The sequence below is a fragment of the Sylvia atricapilla genome, chromosome 2 (assembly GCF_009819655.1).
Source record: "Sylvia atricapilla isolate bSylAtr1 chromosome 2, bSylAtr1.pri, whole genome shotgun sequence".
In the NCBI taxonomy this organism is placed as follows: domain Eukaryota; kingdom Metazoa; phylum Chordata; class Aves; order Passeriformes; family Sylviidae; genus Sylvia; species Sylvia atricapilla.
In genome coordinates, this window is record NC_089141.1 from 39,749,096 (window position 1) to 39,773,239 (window position 24,144).

Genomic DNA, 24,144 nt, shown 5'->3' on the forward strand with positions numbered 1-24,144 from the left:
TGATTAATTTATACCGTTTATACGGTGTGATCTGAAAATGCTGTGAAAGATAGGCAGAGATTACATCAAATTGCTCTTACCTGCCTCAGGGCTGTTCTAACTTAGGATAACAAAAAAAACCCTGAGCTGTAAGCTGAAACAGATAGGTATCTGAAATAAATTAGGATATAATCTACTGCTCTCTTTGCTGCAAGGTTACCCCAGTGCCTATAAACATTCCTCAGAGATCCACAGTGTCTGTGTTTAAAAGACACCAAGCATTTCTAATTTAAGGATTTGTTAAAGCTATTCCTTACTCCTCACATCCTCCAAGAACAGGCCTTTAATCTTGTCAGAAGTTTATGACTAAATAAAAATTCTTAACTGAATTTTTTTAAAGATTTCATTATGGTGAGGTACATTAGGCCAGAGAGCTGCTGTCAGGGAATTTGGCCTTTAGTTTGAAAACAAAAGGAAAATTGTTATAAAAGTTTTTTTTTCTTTTTCCTGTAACCAAACCACCACCACCAAACAATCCTATTAAAATAAATCAAGTATTAAAACTGTAACTGTTATAATAACTGTAAATGTTTAGCCTCTTGCTACACAAGAAGCTGAATTACATTTATAATAAATGGAGAAAATGTTATGCATCTGAATTTTCTGAGCACTGCCAGATCAGATTGATACCTGCAGCCTGCATAATTAGCATCAATAAAGCATCAAATGCTATTTTATATTTATATGGGCATTTAAATATATGGGATACTGGGCCAAATATGATCTGAGAATGAAATGATATCCAGAGAACCGGATTCTAATCAGCTTCTATTAAAAACAGAACAGACCCTTCATTTCTTTTATATATATATCTACTGGTGCCAAATCCAGCCTGGATGAATAAGGGACACACAGATCATGTTCCACACACCCCACAGAGAGCACACCACTTTTGAAAGTCATGCAGTGATGCTTAGTTGAAGGTTTTCCCCAACAACAGCTGCGGTGGTTACCTGAAATTTTTGGAGTGCCAAAAGGGAGTAAAGGGGTTCACTTTTTGCTGAATGTGTGCTCAGGGCTTTATCACATATTCCTTTGAAGTGCTGAGCCCGGAAACAAAGAAAGCCAAACTGTCTTGGAAACTGTACCCAGTACTTGTGTCTACTAATACACTGTATGTGCCTGAGATCATTCTCCTGGTCCTCCATGGACAACAGCCTCAGGACAGCCCACAGTCCTACCACTCACCTCTTACTCTCCAGTCAAGGTGGACACATGAATGGCAGGTGGCCTCTGCCAGATCCTGGTTCATGCCCAACAAAGACCAGGCTGACAATTTAGTGATTGTATTTCAGAGCCTGGGAACACTTCTTAAAAAAGTATTCCCTCATATGGATACAGTCTACATATCTCTTTTAAGAGCAAAGCCTCATAATTTGTTAACAAGGAAGTTACAAACATGGAACTACAATTCTCTCTCCCTCCTTAGAACATGCTTAAAGGTGTGGGGGGATCTGAACTGTAAATAACTGGTAGATTGCACAGAATTGGAACCGTGATTTGGGAATTATAATTTTAAAGTTATAAAGAAGAAGGCATGTGAATACACAAGTTGAAAATAGATGATGAAAAGAGAAAACAAATAAAATTCTTCACTCCAGATCTTCTGTGAAAACTACAGCGATTGTCGTCCGGGAGAATCCTAACAGACCTCCTACATCTCTACTGCACATGAAGGGCAGTTTCATCAGGCCCTTCAGTGCATGGTTACCCCAGAGCACAATTGTGTCTTCTCCATAGTGTTTCTTTATCATTATGGCTTTGTACTGCCAGCTAAGTGCCCCTTTGCTTTACCATTTGGTGGATGATTTGAACTAACAGAAGGAAACAAGAAACATAACCCAGAAGTGTGTGCTTTGCTCAATTACAGACAAAGATATTAAACCATCATAATGTTCCCTGCCAACATAATGAAAAACAGTGAGATGTTCACATCCTAAAAAAAAAACCAGCTGCACATGCAGGTGTCTGCACCAGATGCTTCCCTAAGCACAATGTGATAAAAGTGATTATTCCTCACTCAACAGAGAACGGTCCTTAAGCAGGGTATTTAAAGAAGGATGATAACACAGGTAATTAGGAGCCCCATGCTTTACACACAAAGCAAGGCTTAAGAGGGTAAAGCTGGGAAGCATCTGCCTTTACATGTGTACCTGTGATTTTATTTGTAAATTTATCATAAAAAAGGCAGTTTTCAGTCTGATTTCTCAAGTGAGATCCTACCTGGAAATTGATTAAGGACTTAATGACACATCCCTGGTTTTAATAGGTGGTACCTTGCCCTGTGACTCTAACAGGAACATGAGCACTGAAATGTAATACCTGACTGATGGACTTTCCTGTGAGGAGTGACAGAATATCCTGTCCTTGTCCCAAAGTATGCATAAGTATGTCCCAAAGTTTCTTCCTACCTTTGGATTTCCTGTCATGGTAGCTCCTGCCTCGATAATGGTGCCCACTGTCTGTGTAGAGATTCTCAAGATCTTCTTGCCAGGAGTCTGGGTTGAAGTGTTTGAGTAGATCCTCCACCGTGTCAAAGGCAGCAATGGTCTGATCCAGCGCCTCCGCTGTGAGCGTGGGGTCAGTCACTGATGGAGAGGGATAGGATACCCCCTAAGAGTGACATACATCTCAGTGTACTTGGCAGAAATTACAGCACTGCTTTAAACAACTGAAAACAGTTATTGACAAACTTGTTTCATTATTGAGTGAAACTGTTACTTTGGGCCATCTTTTCAAGTCTTTGAGCCAGGACTTTCTTGTACTTGTGTTTTCTTTTTGTAAGGAGAAGAGATACAAAAAATTCCCAGGCAAATCCCAGAGGAGATGCAGGGAGCAAATGCACTGCCACTGGTGGACTGTCAGTATTTACTTGCACTCCTCAAAGGGAATGATGGTTTGCACATATACAGAGATGTAACGAAAATGTCTTTTGAAAGCACTGTGATGGCCATGGCCGCAGAAATGGAGATGCCAGTTCTGTTGGTTATTTCACATGAGGCAGATCAGAAACCTCAGCAGAGAAAGACAAATACAAAAAGTCCACTAGACTATCTTTCTCTGGTCAATTTGGACAACAAATTTGGCATGGTTAGAGACTTGGAAAAATGGCCTTTATTACCCAAAATTAAATGTATTACAAAACACTGATGAATTTACATTGAACTGACCTTTTACCTAAAGTAAAACTTACTAACCAAACAGAAAAAACATGATATTTGGATCTTGGGGGTGCTAATGGGTGAGAGGCTGGAGATGACCTGGCAATGTGCTCGCAGCCAGGAAAGCTGATGATTTCCTGGGCTGCATCCAAAGCAGCAACGGTGAGGAGGGAGGGGATTCTGCCCCTCTGCTCTGCTCTGCTCTGCTCTGCGGAGACCCCACCTGCAGTGCTTCATCCAGGTCAGGGCTCCCAGCACAGGAAGAACATGGATCTGTTGGAGTCACTCCAGAGGAGGGACATCAAGATGATTAGAGGGATGGAGGAAAGACTAAGAGAATTGGAATTGTTCAGCCTAGAGAAGAAATGGCATCAGGGTGACCTAACTGTGGCCTTCCAACGCCTGAAGGGAGCCTACAAAAAAGATGAATAGAAACTTTTTACAAGAGCGGGTAGTGATAAGACAACGTGGAATGGCTTTAAAATGAAATAGTGTAGGTCTGGATTAGATTTGAGGAAGAAAATCTTCACTGTGAGGGTGGTGAGACACTGGAACAGGTTGCTGGACGAGTCTGTGGATGCCGCATCCCTGACAGTGTTCAGTCAGGTTGGAGAGGGCTGTGAGCAGCCTGGTCCAGTGAAAGGCATCCCTGCCCACTACAAGGGGATTGAAACTAGGTGATCTCTAAGGAACCTTCCAATCCAAGCCATTCTATAATCTCAGAAATGTAATAATAAATATTTGGATGACTAAGATAGTAATATCCTCACAATTATATCATAAGACCAAATGGAATATTTATTTTCCACCGGTAAAGACCAACTACCATTCTCTGAGTGCTCCCACTGAACTTCTGGCACAATTTGACTTTAACAGAATGACTGCAGCATTTTCAATTTTATTGGAGAGGACTTGAAACATTTTTAAAATTCTCAATTTGGAATCACAATATTCACTATCCTGATATCACTTTTCCCCTTTTCCAAGCACAAGGCCAAATAGTATGTAAAATATGTACAACAAAAACTATTAATGCAGATCTCTTACTTTCCAAAGGACTATAATCAATTTTGTCCAACAACAAGCATACTATGGCACATGAATTGTTTGGTCTTGTAAGCTAAAACACTGGAGAGAAACCCCTAGAAACCTAAATTCTTTCATGAAAACCCAGCTCAGAAGTAATGCAGCAGAAATATGCCAGTTAAAACTAATGGCTTCCCAAAATATTTGTTTTGCCTCATCTCCCAAGTAAATGCATATGTTAAACTATTAATCTTTGTGATTAACTTACTTGCTTGGGTCAGAACGGGAGGGTCAACTTACGTGAGTAAATTCACTCACTTGTTTGCATGATTGTGTCCTTCCATTCCTCCTATAATGACTTTAAAGAATATACATATCTTTTAAAATAAAACACTTGTCTTTAGTGGTAAGCTGTATCACAAAACTAACAATCCTTGGCATTTTCCTGCATAATGTTTGCTGAAAATATGGACAGTCCAAATTATTAAAAATCAGGAAGAGAAGAAACAGCAAACACTACAATAGTGCAGTCGAGAACACACAGCTGCACTTTACAGCTCACCACCAACAGCCCAAGAAGTTTCAGTTGCTCAGCTGTGATTGCAATGCCTCTCTAGGGCAGTGCCAAGACACGGTGCAGAGGCCTGTAAAAAGTCATGACCCCTTAAAAAGGAAGGCACACCTTAAAGCCTCTCTCCTGACTTCTACATGGCTTGGGATAGAGACTGTCAGAGAGATGCAAGTCCCAGTAGTTGAAAAGCAAAGCTCACGCCAGCAAAGTGAACACAGCACTGTTGTCTAAAGCAATGCTGCAGGAGAGACTATGCTGCAGCCAGTGTCAGTGAGCCAATACAGCTGCTGAGGTTACAAAAGGAAAAGGCACCTAAACGCTACTTTCTTCCTGAGGAGAGCTTGGTGGAGCTCATGGCAGCCCAGCATGGAAAGATGAGACTCTGACTGCCTTTCAGAAGTGATAGAGATGGTCCAAGGATGCTGAAGGAACAGGAGCATAAAAATCAGGCCACAGGTGTATGGCTTACTAAATGCAGAAGTTTTTTTTCCCACATGTTCAACTGTACATTTCATTACAGAAGTAGATGTCAAGCTGTGAATATGCAGGAAATTTCAAACTCATACAGACAGCTGGGGTTCCCCATTTTCTTTTCATACAAAAGCTTCTACTCAAGAGATTTGTGCAGCCTCGTTCAAACACAGAAGGAAGCTTAACTTTTTCTCAGTGACAGCCAAATCAAGAGGAATTATTTCAACAGCTGAGATAGCCTCCTGGCAGCAACATCATGTGACAGGCCCAAAAGCAACTTCAAAGCTGCCAACCCAACTGCCTCTCTTTTGTCCTGCCAAGAATGAGACGCTGGCTTTAACAGAGTTTGTGCTCGTTGTAATCTGACTTCTGAGATCACATCCAAAGAGGGAGCAAGAAGAAATGTAAGAAGCAATGAGGAGCCAAGATCTTCCACATTATGTACCTCCTTTGCATTTCTTAAAAGCACTGAATACATTTTTAATTTACTGGAACACAAAGGTATCTTTTTTTGGTATGTGCTCTTGCCCTTAATTTCTGTTCACTCATTCTTTTCACTTTCCTATCTCTATTGTGAGCCAGACAGGCAATTCAATGTGCATCACAGTTTTTTCTTGGTCATAAAATAACTTTACATATAATAGAAACTAACCTATAAGGAGTTAGATTTCATTTTTTTTTTTTCCCTGAGTTTGCCATGATAGGTTAAGGGCAGGAGCATTTTTTTCAAACTTTCTGAGGAGAAACCCAAACAAAAAAACAATCCAAAATATAAGTGTAATATGACCTCAGATAGGGAAGAAAGAATTTGCTCACTCTAGAATTTTCATTCTGAGTTGTAATGTGTCTATATCCTAAAATGAGTCTTTGGGTTACTTGTGGGTTTGAGAGAAAAACTCAGACCTGCCATGCTACCTGAGCATCAGCAGAATTGTTTGTCATCTTGTCGAAGACTGACAAGTCTGAGTTTGTTCTTCTGCCCCTCAAGACCATAACAGAATCCCTGAATCTTTCTCTCCTGAAGAACTTGGATGTCCTCAGACATTTTCCTTGGTGCCTTTGTGAAAAATTGCTCAATCCCCCTGCCTTTTTTTCTCTGAGAATAAAAGGGACTTGTGGGTGCCTGTGGAGGTGGGCGGAGTCCACCAGCTGGCATAGGTGCCATGCACTGGATTAAGTGTATTTTGTTAGATAGGGAATGACATGAGAAAACCAATGAAACCGAGGTTCTGCTTTTGCTGTAGGTTTCCATATGACCTTGGGAATCAGCTTGCTACCTGTAATACTTGTATTGAACTTAATCAGGCGCAACACACTGAAAACAATTTTTCAGAAAAAAAAAAGATGCAAAACTGTGAACTTGATTTTTCAATATGAAAAGGATAGTGGGTTATTGTTTGGTATATTGTGCATTTTATGACGTTAAGGATGCCAACTAACATGGCGTTTACCATAGGCTTAGTCTCATTTACATAGTTACCTGATGAGGGAGCCCTAAGCTTACTTTTTCAAACACCAGCCTACCATATTTTTAAACAAAATATTCCATCACATTGATTTTTTTTCCCCCCCAAGCCCACATTAGAATGAAAAATGAATTTGTGTCTTTTAGTAAAACTGTTGTAGCATCTCCTGCTTGGCACATCCAGTAGATCTCAGCCCTGCTAACATCACTTCTCAAGACTTTCAGCTCAGTTGGTTCCAGGCAAGTGAAGGGCATGAAGGGCATGAAGGGCAAGTGTCATTTTGAGAATTCAAGAGTAAACACAAGTGAGATTGGCTTAACACCTTCTAATTTTGGCAGCACAGAGTTTTCTCTCTACTTGCTGTCTTGATTGGACCCTGATCAGTACATTTTACCCATATTTTACTTACTGCTCCTTCACCAGCTGCTCCTGGCAGCTACTGTAACAAAGGGGCTATCACTAAGCTCTCTTCCATGAATGCTTCAGACATTGGTCCCAAGCCTGCTTTAAGCACTCACCCCCATCTCATGTATTCTAAGAGGAGTTAACAAGAACTGTGATGAGCAGGCAGCAGAGCACACAGAACAGGATTGCCCATATTATGAATTCTCATGCTACTATGCCATTTCCCAGCACTGGGAAGTGGCAGAGAGGACAGATTTTTTGCCAATGACACAAGTCATATGTAATGAAAAGAAAATTATTTTTTAATTAGATTACTTGAGTTTTTTTCTTCCTTAATTTTTTTCTCTGAAGTTGCAATTTGCAGCTGAATATAGAGCAACTGTATCTGACTTCAGATATATTTTACTGGAAACACTTAAAAAATATTCTCAGTATTGACAGTGAAAGGCCAGATCCATTGTCCTGCCAGCTTGCTTTCAGTATAGTCTTCCATGTAAGTCAAGACATTTAATAATTAAAACTTTTAAGTTTGTATCTTGTATTTTCATAGTGGCCGGATGAGTTTGAAAGCAAGAAATGTTTCCCAATGGCTGGCTGTCCTACATGCTTACAACAGCTAAGAGCATATCCTGAATCTTTTATCCCTAAAAACATACTGTTTGAATCCAGTATCAGTTGGATAAAAGCTTTATTCATCCTCTTTCAAAGGTGAATACATGGTTTCTCTGTGCAGATGCCATTTTGCTGAGTTGGATTCAAGCCACCCTATCAATCCATTCATGGGCAAAACAGTGAAGAATTACTTACTGAGACAGAGCTTGTGACTGACTCCCAGTTGGTTTCTGAGGCTGCATGCTGGAAATCATCCTAAGGGGGAAAACACACAGGAAAAATCACCATTAAGACAACATCCTAAATTAAGTACAGAACTTAAAAAATGTTTCAGCATTCAACATCTGTCACTTTTTCTAACCCTTTTTAATGCAAAAGTCCCTTGCCATGTGTCATTCCTCAATAAAGCTACTTCAACTCAGGTTCCTCACTTTTCAATGTTTATAAACTCCTTGTGAGCTTGCTTGGACAAGAATGGGTGAATATTATTATTGCTGTTTATATTATTATTATCATCATCATCATCATTATTATCAACAACAATAACAGTAATAATAATACTAATCTGACATATGCTGCTTTGCATAGCAGGACCTAATCTGGTCAAGGACATCACAATTCATCTGCCAACATAGATATTAAAAACCATCTCTGTATGCCTTCAATCAGAGTATTAATGCAGTTAACAAACTGATCTGTTGGAAAGAATGTGAATATGCTACTTCCCTTGTACTGCTTAGTCAAGGTGAAAAGCAGGGTAATCTAATCCATTTGAAAAGCAGTCCTAACATCACTGTACTGCTTTTGGTACTTGTGCTGAACACTACATGACGATCCCTGCACTATGTTTTCTTGTATCAAAAAAATGCAGCCACAGAACATTCCCATTAACATCATCATTGGACAGAATCTCTGGGCATTTATGATTAATTTGAGCTCAGGGATGGGATTATATTATCTATTATTGGACATCTACAAAACCGACATCTAAGCTAGTTAGTCTTATTTCCATTTACAATACTAAACCTGGCATTTCTGGGGTGCAGATCATCTAATCTGTTTTAGAAGCTTTACTTGAGATGATAGTGCACCTTGAAAATCCCTTTTTTGTCTCCATTGTCTCTACAAAGGGAACCTGGGAGGCTGATCTTAGCAACAGCTGTCAAAACTGTAGATATTGACATGTGGTCACCTAAATCCCAATCCACTTGTCTGACCAGTGATGAGCAATCACTACTTAAATAACGAAGAAGGCATTTCTTTAATCTTTTGGCAGCTTTGCTCATTTCCAGCTGGAATAACTAAACCGTAAAAAATGGGAAAAAAAAGGCAGTATCACAGAATGGTTATTAAACACACACATGCAGTGAATGATCAGCACGAATGTGCAGGCAAGGAAAGTGGACTGAAGTGACAGCATACCAAGATTTTAATTTCTAATAATAGAATTTATAATGAAAAGGTTTAAGGAAGATGGATCAATGCCTTGGCTCAAAATTTCATACTGACTCAGTATCTGATAAGCTTTTTTTTTAAGCTGGCAACTGAAAGGGGAAATGGAGAGGAAACCACACAGCTGACGCTCGCTAGACTGGATCCTGCATTGGACCATACATAGATTTTTATGCATATATTAAATTATTTCTTAGAAATGGAAAAGAGAAAATTGATCTCATAATCTGCTAATTCACCAATAAAGTGTTCCTTTAGTCAAGAAGGAACAGAGCTGCTTTCAGATCCAGAATCAATATACTTGTTTTTTTAATGTTTTTCATTTGCTATAGAAAATTATTTAAATGTCTCAAAAGTCACAAGATTGTTTATTCAATACTGTTTCTTCTTCTTCATATTTAAGATTAATAGAAATTAAGCAATCCCATCACTAAATGACCACTGAAACTGCAGAGCAATTAAAATGTTAATAATTATGTGGTCATTTTCTGTTAAGAATACAGAAGAAAAACATTGGTGAAATTTTCAATGCAGATTTTTTTCTTGAAACCAGTAAAGAGATCTGCAAGCTATAATCAGGTCATACACCATTCTAAATATGCCTACCTTGGCCACATTCTCTACACATTTGGTTGCCCAGTTCTTGACAAGCCACAATTTAAATTAAATAAAAATGTATTTGAAAAGCTCATGAATCCTCTGGTAAAGGCTGCCAGTCTCAAAACTTGGAAATAATTTCCTCTCTGTCATTAGCTTCCATTTAGCACTTCCAGTAAAAAAAAAAAAAAAAAAAAAAAAAAAAAAAAAAAAAGTGGCATTGCGTTCAAAAGCATTATTTTAAAACAGAAACAATTTGCTTCACTGAATGTTTTGAGAAGACTATAGTCTCGTGTTCAAAGGGATGGACCACTTGTTTTATCTAAACGCAGATATCAAAACTGTTTCTTTAGTCTGTGATTCTTTGAGCTGGTTAACGCCAGGAAACCCCTCCAAAATCCAGACATAGACACGTGTACCACCTGCTCCTTGGATCTCAAACCTGATGACTGCACATTTCAACTCTGATTATATTCAATCTGCATAAACTATTCACAACTCTGTGGCTTTGTTCCACCACCACTCAAGGCAGCTGCACTCTTCTTGGCGTCTCGGAGCTTTCAACCTCCACAGTTTGGAGATTATTATTATCTATGGCTTCTGCTTGCAGCTATTTCAAATAATATTATCAAAGTGATTCTCGTCATTACAAAACCCTCTCCTTCTTCTCACCCCTAGCATAAGCGGAAGGACAAATCTATTTTCAGTGCTATAGGTTCAATTTATTCTACCTCGTCCATGTGAATTTGCCTGTGATTGCTTTGGCTGTTGTTTTGCTGTTGTTTCTTCATTACTTAAAACAACATTAAAACTTCTGGTTATAACATTTCAAAACCCACCAAAATTCTCATATCTTTTCTTACTGAATCAGGAACAACAGGGTGATAATAATTTAGCTTCATCACCCTGACAACAGTGCTTCTATTTTTGTATTTGTGTCATGGTAACATAAAAACTTTACCAGAGACTTCAGCAAAGCACTGAATTAACTGTTCTACAAGCACCAAAAATACAGGCAAAACAACTGTTCTACAAGCACCAAAAATACAGGCAGGGCTACCAATCACCTTCTGATAGCAGCTACTCTCAGTAAAGAAAAATGACTTCCAAACATCAACTTCCAAAATTACACCTCAGCAAGACAAATTGTGAGTCAGTCCTCAGAGTTAAATATGTATGGACATTGATATATTGTTCCTGGCTCTGTTACAGACAAAGAAAAGCTACTCTCTCCTTTCACAGATGGACTTTATAGCCTGTCTCCCACCACTGATCGCCAGTAAGTGACAAGGAGTCGCAGGGAATAATCCGTGTTTCACCCAGGGCTTTCACAAGTGGAGATCATGATGCGAAATCACAGATATCAATGACATATGAGACTGCAGAGCCAGACAGCACTGGTTCCTGAGGAAGATGATGTGCAGCCTGAGGGTCCATGACCTGCAGCAGCACAGGCTCTGCTGTGTTGGAGCCATGGGGCTTGGCAAGGTCAGTAGGAACAGAGAGGCATCAGGAAAACACCCGGCATGTGGCTGGGAAGCTCGCCAGTTGGAGAAGCATGCTGTCATGACTCACTTTGTTGTACCACCCATGTGGCTAAACATGCAAGTTCTCCCAGCTATGATGAGTGATGGCCTCAAATTAAAAGCAAGAAGCACTGTGATTCTTCACTTTTTTACCTAGTTTTTCACTGTAGGTTAGTCTTTTGTCATCTTGGTGCATGACTGCTGTGAGGAAGGATGACTGGGGTAGGCAATAACCACCACAGGACGGGCACAACACACTGACAGCTCTCTCCAGTGCAAAGAAGCTGCCCCGTATCTCTATAAGTAAGCTTTTCTGTCAATTCTTTTCCTTAATCTGCAGATTTCTGGGGTGATTGGATTAGATTTGGTAAAAAATTGTTCATCTGACAAAACAACTACAAAATATTGCTCATGAAATTTGAGGCGATGCTCTCCACTTCAGTGAGTGGGAAAGGTTCTCAGAGGAGGGGTCATAAGCAAGAGTGCATCAGACAGCATCCCTGACTGATGGTTAGGGCTCACTGGTTCAGTAAGGGTCTCTCCTAAAGGAGCCACCTTCTCTACTGTGCCCTTCTACTCAGAAGAGAAGTGAAGGAGAAAGAGTCAAAATGCAGGCATGTTCTTGGGCCAAGTAAGCATGAGAAAGGGGAAGAATGAAGTAAGCTAAGAAAAAATAAGGACAGAGAAGCTGGAGTGTTGAGCTCTGCCTGTGGTCACCCCATTTGTGGTATTGAGACACTGTAACTATAAATGATCACAAAGAAAAGCAGTTTCTAGAAATTTACAGAGGAACAGGACTAAGGGCTGAGACACACAGAAGATGCTGTAGAAACAAATCATGGGTGAAATAGGGAATGTTCAGAAGTCCAGTAGAGAAACAAAAAGAAGTCGTGAGCTCGCCCCAGAATGTAAGAATTAGGGATGAAGGACAATGGAAGATCTGTAAGGAAAAATTAGAGTAAATTGCAACTAGAAGAAAAAAGAGACAAAATTATCCTAACATTTAGATTAATAAACAGAAACTCAATGATACCCATTGTTGAACAACAGTCAACATGTATCTACTGCATTCAGAGCTATGTGCAGACAGCTTGCTGATAAGGAAATAAACTTGTATTTGTATTTAGTACAACAACAACCAAACAAAATATACAACAACAAAATATAATAACCTGTAAATCTCTCTCTTTTTTTTCCTGCCACAAGCAGTAGTACCTACATTCTCACTAACAACTGAATTTATAGGTATTACATTTCCTATACAAAGTGACACATATTTCAGGCAAATTAACTCCAAACTCAGAACATGCTGTATAACAGAAATGGTGTTATATAAGTCAGAGGCAAAAGAAAGATCATAGTTCCATTCAAAAAAATGCTGTGATACATATTCAAGGTTGTACACTTGAACTGATTAAATTTCATACGGCATGTAGCAGTTTAGTACACTCTGATTTTTATAATTATAAGCATATTGATTTACACTTTGAAATATCTTTTTCTTGTACCATACTTTCATTTGGTCACATTGCTGGGTTTAATTTAGTATCAGAATGGTATTTATTAACACCTCCTAAGGATGCTAAAAGATACTTACAGCAGGCTACTAGGAAGCCAGAGGCTGGATTTTTCTTACAGTAATAGTCAAACTGTTGCTCTGTTCAGCTCTGGTGACCAGACATTAAAATAAAAGTTGCTGAATTTGGAGACCATGCAACAATGATGGTTCTTAATCTGGGAATCATGCCTTGCAACGAAACATTAAGTGCAGGCCAGTATCTTTCAAGAAGGTTAGATGTGAATTGACCTTGTCTCTCCAGATAACAACCCACACTCTGCTAAAAGAGCCTATTACCAATGTCAACAAGCTCTTTCATTTGGCAGGGCAGGCATTAGAAATGCAGGTAGCTGTAATGTTGAAGGCAGCAATATCCAAACTGGAAGTATGAGCAAATTTTACCACTGACACCAGCTATTACTGGAACAGCTAAGAAATTAGCAAATGACTTTAATAATATTTAATTTTCTTTTCTATTTTTGATGCAGTCCCATAAAGGCAGGTTATCCACGACAACAGTATTTTAAAGTCAGTAAATAAGGTCAGACAGCCACCAAACTGTCTGATCTCAAATGTAATATTGTGATTCTTGCCCCTCAAAAAAGACATAAATTGAGTTTCTGAAGCCCAGTTGCCACTATGTATCAGTAGTTACAACCTTATCAGCTAAGTTAATACTAATGCAAGGCAATCTACAAAATCTCTCTTGAATTTTTCTGACACATTTACTAGCTATAAATGAACAGGAAACATAAGATACTTAAAATTTCAAAAGTTTAAGGCCGCAATAATGACTTAGGTCAACTCCAGTTCGTTACATTTATTTATGAAAAGCTGAAGTAAAACTGAAGCAGAAGAATATATTTAATAAATTATGTTTCATCAATGCTCCTCTTCATCTTTCACCCAGCTCTGGAAATAGGCATTCCTGGGTGCATACTGGAAGAATGTCCGAGACAGACTTTTAAATGATCTCTCTAAAAAGTCATATAATTCTTGTTAAAATGAGACAGTAGTTATGCCTTTGAAAAATCAGATGTCATCTGACACTATTATGCCTATGAGCATCCTGTTTTCTACTCATACCCACAAGACAGTGTGCAGGACTTCATTACCATACTGTGCAAATTGTGCATTATCTTTATTTTTTCCATTTATCACAGAGCCTGTCCTCATATCTCCATGTACAAGAGATCTGCTAATAGCTAATCTGCTGCATACTGCAGTTAAGCAATTGTAAAAAATCCACAAATCAACTAACATTCATTGTAAATATTCTGCAATTCTTCCTTAGCCATTTTAATCTGAATGGCAATTTTTGATTCTGCAATTAAACACTGGGACACAAAACTTTAAAGGCTCTCCCAGGCTGTCTCTTCCAAACGCCTCAGACTGGTTGGCTGTTTCCAAGCTAAATTTATCTTTACTGAACTTATGTAAGTACCAGCTTTATCCTTTTCTTCTCCTCCCAAGTTTGCTTCCTGCAGTAATTCTGAAGAGATGTTATATCTCCTCTCAGCATCCATTTTATTACACTAAGCAAGCCAAGCTGTCTTGGCCCTTAATAAGAAATGTTCTCTTCTCCCCCATTGTCCCTGAACTCAATCCAAGAAAAATGTGGTTGCTCTGTACCATGGGGACCAGAACTGTACAAAGTATTCCAGAAAAGATGCAACTACAGCCTCATTGGTCACACGCCTAGTACACTGAGAAATTTTCTTTGCCCCTCTTCAAAAACCAGCAATATGCCATTTATAGCAAATACTTTTGCTATTAATCTCTACATGAGTGACCTCTTTGCTAATTTTTGGGCTGTTCCATTTCACTGCAAATCAATTCTGTGACGCTCAAGGTCATCCAGCTTGCCTCTCTGATACTCTGATTTTCCCATTCATGAGCAATGCACTTCAGCAACGTGTGTACTGCAAAAAACATTAAAATGCTACTCTGTAGGTTGTACTCTGGTCCCTAAAACATCCCAAAAATAAAACTGACTGTAAGATTAACCTTTTAGAAACTCCTATTAGCAAGCTATCCCTGGCTGGATACTCCCTTCTGTCTTACAGGCCACCGCCTGCCCTCTGACTGCCACATGCCACCTTCTCCAGCACAAGGGCCCATTTCCTGCGTGACACTGAGTGAGATGCTCCTCTGAAGTCCAACTACATTTGCTAGACAGCACTGCCTTCCATTCCAGGCTATCCTTCAGTCTGGAATGAGTTTCTTTGATGAAGAGAGGTGGAGAGTTTTTTCTAGTTTCTCACATTCTTAAACCCCTATTTTGCTGACAAGTGCCCTGTAAGCATTCTAGGTCAGACTTAGGAGTGTGAAGGTGCCCTGGCCACTTTGCTGCCATTGATGCTATGGGCTGCCACTGCATTCACTGTCTCCACACGAACCCTGGCTCACCTTACTGCAATCCAGGGATGCAATCCAGGTGCATCATGCTTACACTGCATCTGCTCCTCACTCCCTTTCTATTCCTGTTATATATAAAGGACACCTTCTTACAGAAGTGACCCTTGGTGCCCTTGTGGTCTGTGGTCTCCATCTTTATGCAGGTAGCATAAAGCAACTGGGCTCCTTGCTCACCTTGGGTCTGTGTCTTAGCACACTTGGGCCACAGTGGCACCCCATTTTGCAGGGCTTGCTGGTCCCCCATGATGGTCCATGCTGGCTCTGCCAGGGCAGTGGGGAGCAAATATCAAGAGAGATCCTGATCAGGGCGATTCTGCACATCAAAGTGGGAAATGAGCTTGGGAGGAGTGATCCCATGAGCCAAAAACCTGCTGCCAGGTCAATATCTAGTGCCCTTGTGAGGACTTTGGAGAACTTCTGCCATGCTGACCGGCAGGGTTTTGGAAGCAGCCTCCCTGGTAATAGGTGACTCTGCCCTGAGCAAAACTGAAAAGCTGATACTTCACTTGCCCGGTAGTGTCCAGGTGGGCAAAAAATTCTTTCAGAGTTAACAGAAGGCAGTGACAGCTGGTTATTTCAGGTCCTCCTTCTTGGTGTGACTCATACCAAATGGGAATGTAGTGAAAGGCCCCAGTACTAGGGATAGAAGGAAAAATATTAATGAGAGAAAACCTCCTAGGAGCAAGCTATTAATTTTCTGATTTCTTTCCACTTGGGTTTCTACGCATTTTTAATAGATTTAAACATGGACCATCATCAGAGAAAAATAATCATTAACAAATACAGTGTAATTTCATTCAATATTCCAACTTTTCCACTGTTCTACCTGGAGGACCTGCTAAGTGCTTGGACATGCACACTTACATTTTCAGATGTAATTTGGGAGAAACATGGAAGCAATAATAATAATAATAACGAAAAACTCTAATGGAGCTAAGCAAATTTAATTCAAAATCTGAGTACACCGTGTAGAAGGGTACTGGTCAGGGACATTAGCTATCCTAGCAGCAATCCTAGGCTATTGATTTTTTGTGAAGGATCCATTAGTTTTTGAGCTCTCTGTCAGAAGATGATGTTTAATTCTGCAGTAAGCATGCAGAAGGAGCATGTGTTATGTTTCACAGATAATGCAAAACAAAGCATTTGTTCACCCTCCTGCTTTGACTGGAAGGCATTGCATTTTCTAGGACAACAAAAAAGGACTGCTATCCAAGCTTTCTAAGATGTTCAATAATCATAAAAATAGCGAGAAAAATCTAATCTTTGAAGAATAAAAGAACCATTTTCTCTTAGCTTTTCCAGGTTTTTGATGTGATCAAAAGCAGTCAATTTACTGCACACAGCACAGGATACTGCTTATTGGGGAATTTGTTTAACCTGAGTTTTATCAAACAGCTAAATTAAGGAAAAAACTCAACTACTACAACTGAAGTTCCAGATCTATTCCTCAGAAACACCCCTGCTGTTAAAACTAAATAAAAGTACTTTAGGAGCAGTTATGCTTCTAATTTATCTTATGCATAATTTTACAAATATCAGTTGTAAGCGGCATCATGAGTAAAGACCAGGTAAAAAAAAACTTCACATTGGCAACCTTTTGCAAACAATCTAACTAAACCATGTATCAGTTTTGGGATCAGCTTACCAAAATATGGTTATGAAAATCCTTCTAAACACCAAATTGAGACCATAATCTCAGGATCAGAAGGGTGTGTACACTGGGCCACAAGTACTGTGAGACATATTTTATTTGAATTCTGACTAAATAGAAGCATATCCAAATAGACTAAGGATGGCTGTAAAATTATAACAGGCTAAATATTTTCAAGCAACGAAAATCAAGACAAACAGTTTAATTCAGTTTCATACTGATGACCTGGAAAATGTCACAGAAAATTGAAACTGGCAAAAAAATTAAAAGAAGTTGTAAACATCATTTAATACAAAGAAATACGGTAGGATTATAAGAGGTCAGAAGCAGTGGCAGGTGAGAAAAACAAGCTTTCACTTTAAAGAATGTAAGTAGAGAAAAAGGTATGAGCCATAAACTCTATTTGATGGCACACACAAACTCAGAAATAAACTGGTGCCAAGAGCCTGGATGGAACAAAGATAAAAAAAACATGACATTAATCTGAAATGTGACACAGTGGCACGGCATGGAGGGTGACTTATGCCTGCACACACAGAGATCTTCCTGAGGGCACAAAGAGATGCTTCCCCATACCAAGGGGACACCCACCACCACAAACCACCTCCTCCCAGGGGACCATGGGCACAGGTAGGGCCTTTCCTCACTGGCAGGGATGTGTGAGCATTTGCACATCTTCATCACCTTCCCATGTGTGCAGGACAGGGTTATGCTCAGAAAAAAACAGATGTTTGTGGGTGCAAGCAGCTCTTCTGGAAACTGAAGGTGCGTATTCTCAAGACAACAGGCACAGTTAGGTTTAACCTACATGGGTGTGACACCAGTATCAATAAAAATTGCAGGAAGCAAGTACATATCCCATCTATGGAGATGCCAAGGTGACACCAAGCCCCTGCCATCCTGGCCTTGCAGGGCTGGTCTGTGCAGGCCAGGCTTTCCAGCTGCCCACCTCCATCAGCAGTGCAGGCTTATGAGGAGAAAACACGCTCTGGCAGAAAGACTTTGCTCTGTAGTAGAAAAGCTCTGAGTCTTTCCTGAACACCAGACAGCATTTTTAAAGTACAAAACCCACAGACTGTTTAGTTCCTACAGCTGGTTTTTAGCACAGCCCTCCTGGCCTCCCTGTCCATCTTTGCCCACTTTGTCCAGGAGATCTAGACCTGGACTGCATCAGCAGTAGGCCAGCACCCACGCAATAGCACACATTTCAGCAGCTGGTATTACAAGCATTGTCTCTGCCTTCAATCTATTCCTTAGTGCACCTGGAAAATGTACCTGAACCAGCACTGAGCTAGCACTGTCAGCACACAAAGCTGCTGCTAAGGTGGGAAAACTGAGTGTTTATTTTCACATGTTTCTGATGGAGATAAATTATGCGTATAGGGAGCAGAGTGTCCTATTTTCTGCTGCCTTACATTATCCTCTGTGAGTTGGGTTTTTTTTCGGTTTTGGTTTTTTTTTTTTCTCTCTCTTCAGAGCTTAATAATGCCAATTTTTTCTGTATCAACTCATACATATGCAAAAAGAGGTGGAAGGCCTGAATCAGAACATGACTGATACATTCAGGTTTTTTCCTAACCATCAGCACAAGATAAGCACACAAGACCTTGTGTACAGCATGCCTGCTTAGAGGAGAGGTGGCTCAGAGATAATACACACATATTGTAAGTACAGTGCACATTTTGAAATAGGATCTCATTTCTAGTCAGGCACAAAAGTTCCACCCCATCTGTAATAAACAGCAATTGCTTTGTGCCTAGTTTAAGTTCCCACATTAACACAGCATTCCAAATTTTTTGTAGAGAAAGCAAAGTTTTCAGCAGCCTGTTTCTATCACTAGTGACCTTTTCAGCATGCAACGCAAACCACACAGAGCAGACAGACTACTTGTCCTCATGATGCCCAGGTTCTTTCAAGAATTTTTTTTTTTTCAAGTTTATTGGCTTGGTGTGAGATAAATTTTTGCAGTCCCAAGGTGGGTTTTTTTACCCTGCCCTACAGCAGTGGAAAAATTAGCCTTATACTTTCTAAGCTGTCTTCTCAAGTTTCAGGGTTTTTTTGTTATTTTCACTTTTCTTTCCTCAAAGATAAAATTCTTTTTCAAACTTACCCGTAAGTCTGCAAACATTGAATCCCAGGACTCACAAATGCCATTAACTGTATCACTCACAGTGTTGTCAGGAATGACAAGAAAATGAAAGAAAATATGATCTCTACATCAGAACTTCTGGGCTACATCTATATTAAGTGCTAAAATGAGGTAGAGATTGATCAGATACAGTGTGAGTCATGTCTTCAGACACAACCATTACCCTGTAAAACAGAGTGGCCACAACAAACTGCACATTGGAAACAGCCCGGGGCCTGTGCTAGCTCCAAACTAGCCATGCTAAAAATGTGGTGTGTGCAAACAACCTTGTGGCTATGCCTTGAATCAAATACATCTCGTTGAAAAGTCTCTGCTGACAATTCTGGATACAAAGATTTCCTTATTAGAGGGTCTGATCCTGCAAGAGCTTGCGCTTAGGCTTCATTTATATGGTTGATGGTTGGACAACAATGGTGCCAAGAATCAGGAACACACAAGGAGACAACATAGTGTCTGACTCCTACAGTCTGAGGAAAGGTTGATTACTGTTTTTCACAAAAAATTACCTAAGGAATACATCAGGACACAAATATTGATTGAAAAGAAGCATTTTTATACTGCCAAGATCACAAGTATTATTAAAAAAAAAAAAAAAAAAGGCTTCTTCAGGTTAGGAAAGGAACCTGGAAAAGAAGTTTTATCTGCCACAAAACACCATTTTGTACAATTAATCTATATTCCTGAACAAAAACTATTAAAATGAAAAATCCCTGTTGTTACAGGTCACAGAAAAATTGGAAGTTATTTGATTCTGCTGAAAATTATCTAAAAACAAGATACACTAATTCCACGACCCTAAAAGCTATTTTTAGCTTTCAGTGCTACAGATGAGTTTCATAATCCGACCCTGTGTTGTTACAGGCTCAGACCTTCTCTAATTAAGCTCTGACTAGTTATCAAATTAACAATTGAGAAAACAGGACTGCATTCTTCTTGGTATTACAAGAGATAGGAAATATGATTTTTGGCATGGTATGTATGCTCAAAATCAGTTCAATGCGGAGAGAAATCTGTGGGTTGGAAAACAGAGACAGGTTTGCAGGCAAAGAATGATGGCAACACCCCAAGCCCTGGGCTGGAGGAGGTGTTCAGTTCAGTAGCACAAAGCTCAGCAACATGCAGGGGGTGATTTTATGTAACAGTGCCATTTAGTCAAAAGATTTCAACTACGATTTATCCTATCAAGTCTAAAAATGAACCCTGCAACTAATAAAAGATGTGCATGCAAATATACATGTGTAAGGGCAAACCAAAAACACTCTGACACGTCTGTCACCTATTTTATTATGAAGGCATGGACTGTATCAAGTGCTCAGGGCAAAACCAAAGGTTGCAAATTTAATAAAGATGTATGCATACAAAACACAAGTCAGATTTACACAGCGCTGTGACTGTCTCTGGAAGTGTGGTGTAGAGTGTGGTTACTGAAGCCAGAACCATCGCACTGAGCAAACAACAGCAGCAGCCTGAGAGCAAACCAACTTCCCCAGCAGGGAGGAGGGACCTTCTCTGATTACCTGTGCCTGGAGCTACAGAGTCAGAACAAAACCAATGATTGTTAGAAGGAAGTGTGGAGATCCCAAGAGCTCCAGTCATCATGCCACCTAAGAAGGAAGGGGCTGGGCTGAGAACAGTGACCAGCTTTCTCACACCCACCAGACCAATGGCTCAGTGTGGTCCAAAACTGTTTTTCTTTCTTTCACCTTCCTGGTTTGGAATCCGGGATTGTTGTTCTCTTTTTTGCAGGCACGCAATTTCTTACACTAGGGAGGACCCAGGTAAATCTGGCAGGCACAGGAAAAGTGAGCATCCGAATGAAACAGCATGGCAACTCATCATCACTCATGGTCTGGGCCATGCAGCCCACCCTGCTGCCACAGACTGGAAGCTGGAACATCACCACCTACTTCTGTACTACCTTTCAGAACTTAATTTCGTGGCATTTTAGAATTGATGTGCCTATCTTCGAAGTGGGAACGTCTCAGGCTGTGAGAAGCTGTTAGGGCAGTGGTGGAGCCTGCCCTGGAAGCCAGCACCCTCCCTGAGGTCATAATGCTGCATCCAAACCTATGGAAAATGCAATGGCAAGCACAACCATCTTCACTGAGGACATGTAAAAATCACTAATGGTATTATAACCAAACAGAAGGAAAGTCTGCTGTGGAAAGATGCAACCTAATGTGTTTTTAGATTACATGCTGAATGGGAGGAGGAGCCCAGGAAACCTGGGAGGCCAAAGATGGACTGAACTGACAAAAGAAAACCCATTAAAGGACTATTAACATTAGACATTAAAGGATTACTAACATTAAAATTTCCCAATATTAGGGCAGACAGGCTGGCAACAGTCATTCAGACCTGCCTAAGCAGGGTAATCTGACAGGTGACCCTGATGCCAAAATGATTTTTGACAACACCACCAGCCATAACACAGTCCTGGTGATGCCTGAACCACCAGACTCAGTTCCATTCACTATCACAGAGACACTAAAAAGTAAGGAAAATCTGGGGCAGTTCTGATAAGAACATCAAAAACTCTGGGGGGATTAAATAGCCTGATTTTTTGGATAAGATTAAAAGCTAAATATGGACAGCATTGCTTGACTAAGCAAAAAGCAAAGAAGTGTGAAAGCACACTACAAATATCTAAGGGAAATATACACCCACAATAAAAAGAACAGACCTGTTTATCATAAATTAAGAAGGAATATAATTGCAGGCAATGGTATAGCATAAAAAAAAAAATTAAAACTTACTATGAAAGAAAAAATGTCTTTGCAACAGTGATTTATTAGTCCATGGTTAAATGTTCTGTATGTATTTGTTATATTTAAAAATTATGCTAGATGATCAAAAAATGAGTTTACAATACAGAAAATTCTTGTCCTGGAGGAAAGTCAATTGAATGACCTCACATCAGAATTCTAGGTTTGTCTGCATTAGACATTACTGGGAGGAAAGACAAAAAAGCCTAAATTACGATTCAGTAATCTTAAAACAGTCAGTATCATCTGATCCAGAGATGTAAGTAGTTTACAGCAGTTACAGCTCTTGCAACAAACAAGGCAAAGATTTATTATGTAAGCAATTAAATACCCATTATACACAATGCATTGTGCTCCCTGGCTTGCCAAGAATGACAAAAACACATTGAACAGTGCTAAGGTTGAAACAGACCCTGCAATCCGAACTTGGCTAGAACAGTACAAGAGCAGGATTGTGCTGCCAGGCTTTGCAAGGTGTTGACACACAGTCAGATAAACAGCATTGGAGCAGTACAGAACATGAAGTTGTGCCTTGGAGCCCCTCTCTACAGAAGGCTGTGAAGACATGCAATCCTTGTTTTGATTTAAAAGACAACTTGCAACCAGCACCTGCTGTGATGGATTTTCACAAGTTCCTCAGTGCAGTTGTAGGTCTAGCATGTTTCAATGCACCATACCACTTTTGGTATTTGCTTCTGACAGACTTCCAGAGGAAGCAGACTGACTTCCTACTCTTCTCCAACACAAATTAAGCTGCGCACCTTTGTCTTTTGTAGAAAATCTAGAGCAGAAGCTGCTCAACAGGAAGAGGGCCTGGGAAGAACAGGCCATTCATCCCCTCTTCCCTTGTGACCACAGTGGTAGGTCAGACTAGAGCTGCCACACTGAAGAACCAGGAGGAGCTAATTAACACCTCTGCAGCACTGCAATAGAATGTGCTCAATTAAACTCTTTACAGAATCAAGCATGGCACCTCTTTTCTCCCAACAAATCTGCCATTTCAACTAAATTTTTAGAAAACACTCTCCAGATTTACCACATGAAAATAAGTTCTTCATATGTTATGATCATTTCACATGCCAACATTCTTCACCTGCTGTTGAAGTGGAAGTAAAGAACAGAATATGGATTTACAGAGACAGCATTACATGCTCAAGTCAACAGTCTAAAATAGTCCTGTTTTCAAATCAAGTCTAAAATAGTCCTGTTTTCAAACAAACAGCTAATGTGATCGACAGGTTAATGAGGGCTGTTAAAAAAGTTTGACAGTGTAAGTGCACCTCATGTTCGTGCATACTGATGTGCTGTTTAGGGTTAACAGGGGAGAATGGTTGGATTTAACCTTTCTCTTTAGTGCAGATACAAAAGAGGATCACAAGTCTACCAGCAGCATTCATTAATTGTGTGTTTATGGCAGGTTCAGTTCTCTACTGCATTTCCTGTCTCTCCTTCTGGTGTCTTCTTAATGGCCAACTCCAAGCAGAAAAATTAGCTATGGGTCCTTTCTATGTCTCCTAACAGAAACTGAATTAAAGCTGTGACTGGTCTCTTGAGCAGTGTCAAACCATCAGATCCAAGCTACTTATCTGTTTGTTGGCACAGACCATAGAAGTAAAATCAGGGAACAGAGGGTGGTCTTTGCCCTCTCCCAGGTTATGCTCATTGTGGCACGTTTCATGCACTATGATTTTTGGTGTTGGATCCATCCTAACTTTCTGCTACCTACACATATTTAATGTTAAATAAAAACATTGCTTTATAGATACCATGAGAAAGCTGTCCAACACAGCTGGTAAGTAGAATTATGGATTTTAACACTGGCATGCTCTATAAAAGTCTTAAGTATTACATCTCTTTTAAAACGGACTGATTTACCCAGAGTAGCTTTAATAAAAAATATCTTGAATATCTACATCCATTTTCGAACCAAAATTCATTCTACAGATTTCTAGGCTACTAGGAATCATTTATTTGTTTCCCTAATTAAGACAGCTACATAAGATTTCCCCAAGTTTGGGAATGGGTTTAATTTCTTACTTGTCCAATAGAAAAATTTTGCCACAACCAGTATCATGAACTCTGGTTCACTGAAAGTCTACTTTTCATGTGCTCTGTATTTTTTTTTTTTTAACAGAGATTGCTTGACTCTAACTGACATATGAAGAACATGGAAAAGATTAGTTTTCATGCTGAATTTTTTTTATGTATCCAGATATAATATGACTAAAATGTGACTATGAATCAGGAACCAATATGGGCATGTGTCCTGGTTTCAGC

At 39.7% G+C, this 24,144-nt stretch overlaps 1 protein-coding gene across 5 annotated transcripts in view; it reads right to left on the reverse strand.

The window, feature by feature from the left end:
• The window catches only part of PDGFD (platelet derived growth factor D), a 141,157-nt gene that overhangs the window by 21,981 nt on the left and 95,032 nt on the right, over positions 1 to 24,144 (reverse strand). For all 5 annotated transcript variants that reach the window (XM_066312980.1, XM_066312979.1, XM_066312983.1 and 2 more), the window contains 2 exons: positions 7,947 to 8,006; positions 2,451 to 2,652 (listed from right to left, as the gene is read on the reverse strand). In XM_066312980.1, coding sequence (XP_066169077.1) covers positions 2,451 to 2,652; positions 7,947 to 8,006 — 262 coding nt within the window. The remainder of the gene's footprint in view (positions 1 to 2,450; positions 2,653 to 7,946; positions 8,007 to 24,144) is intronic.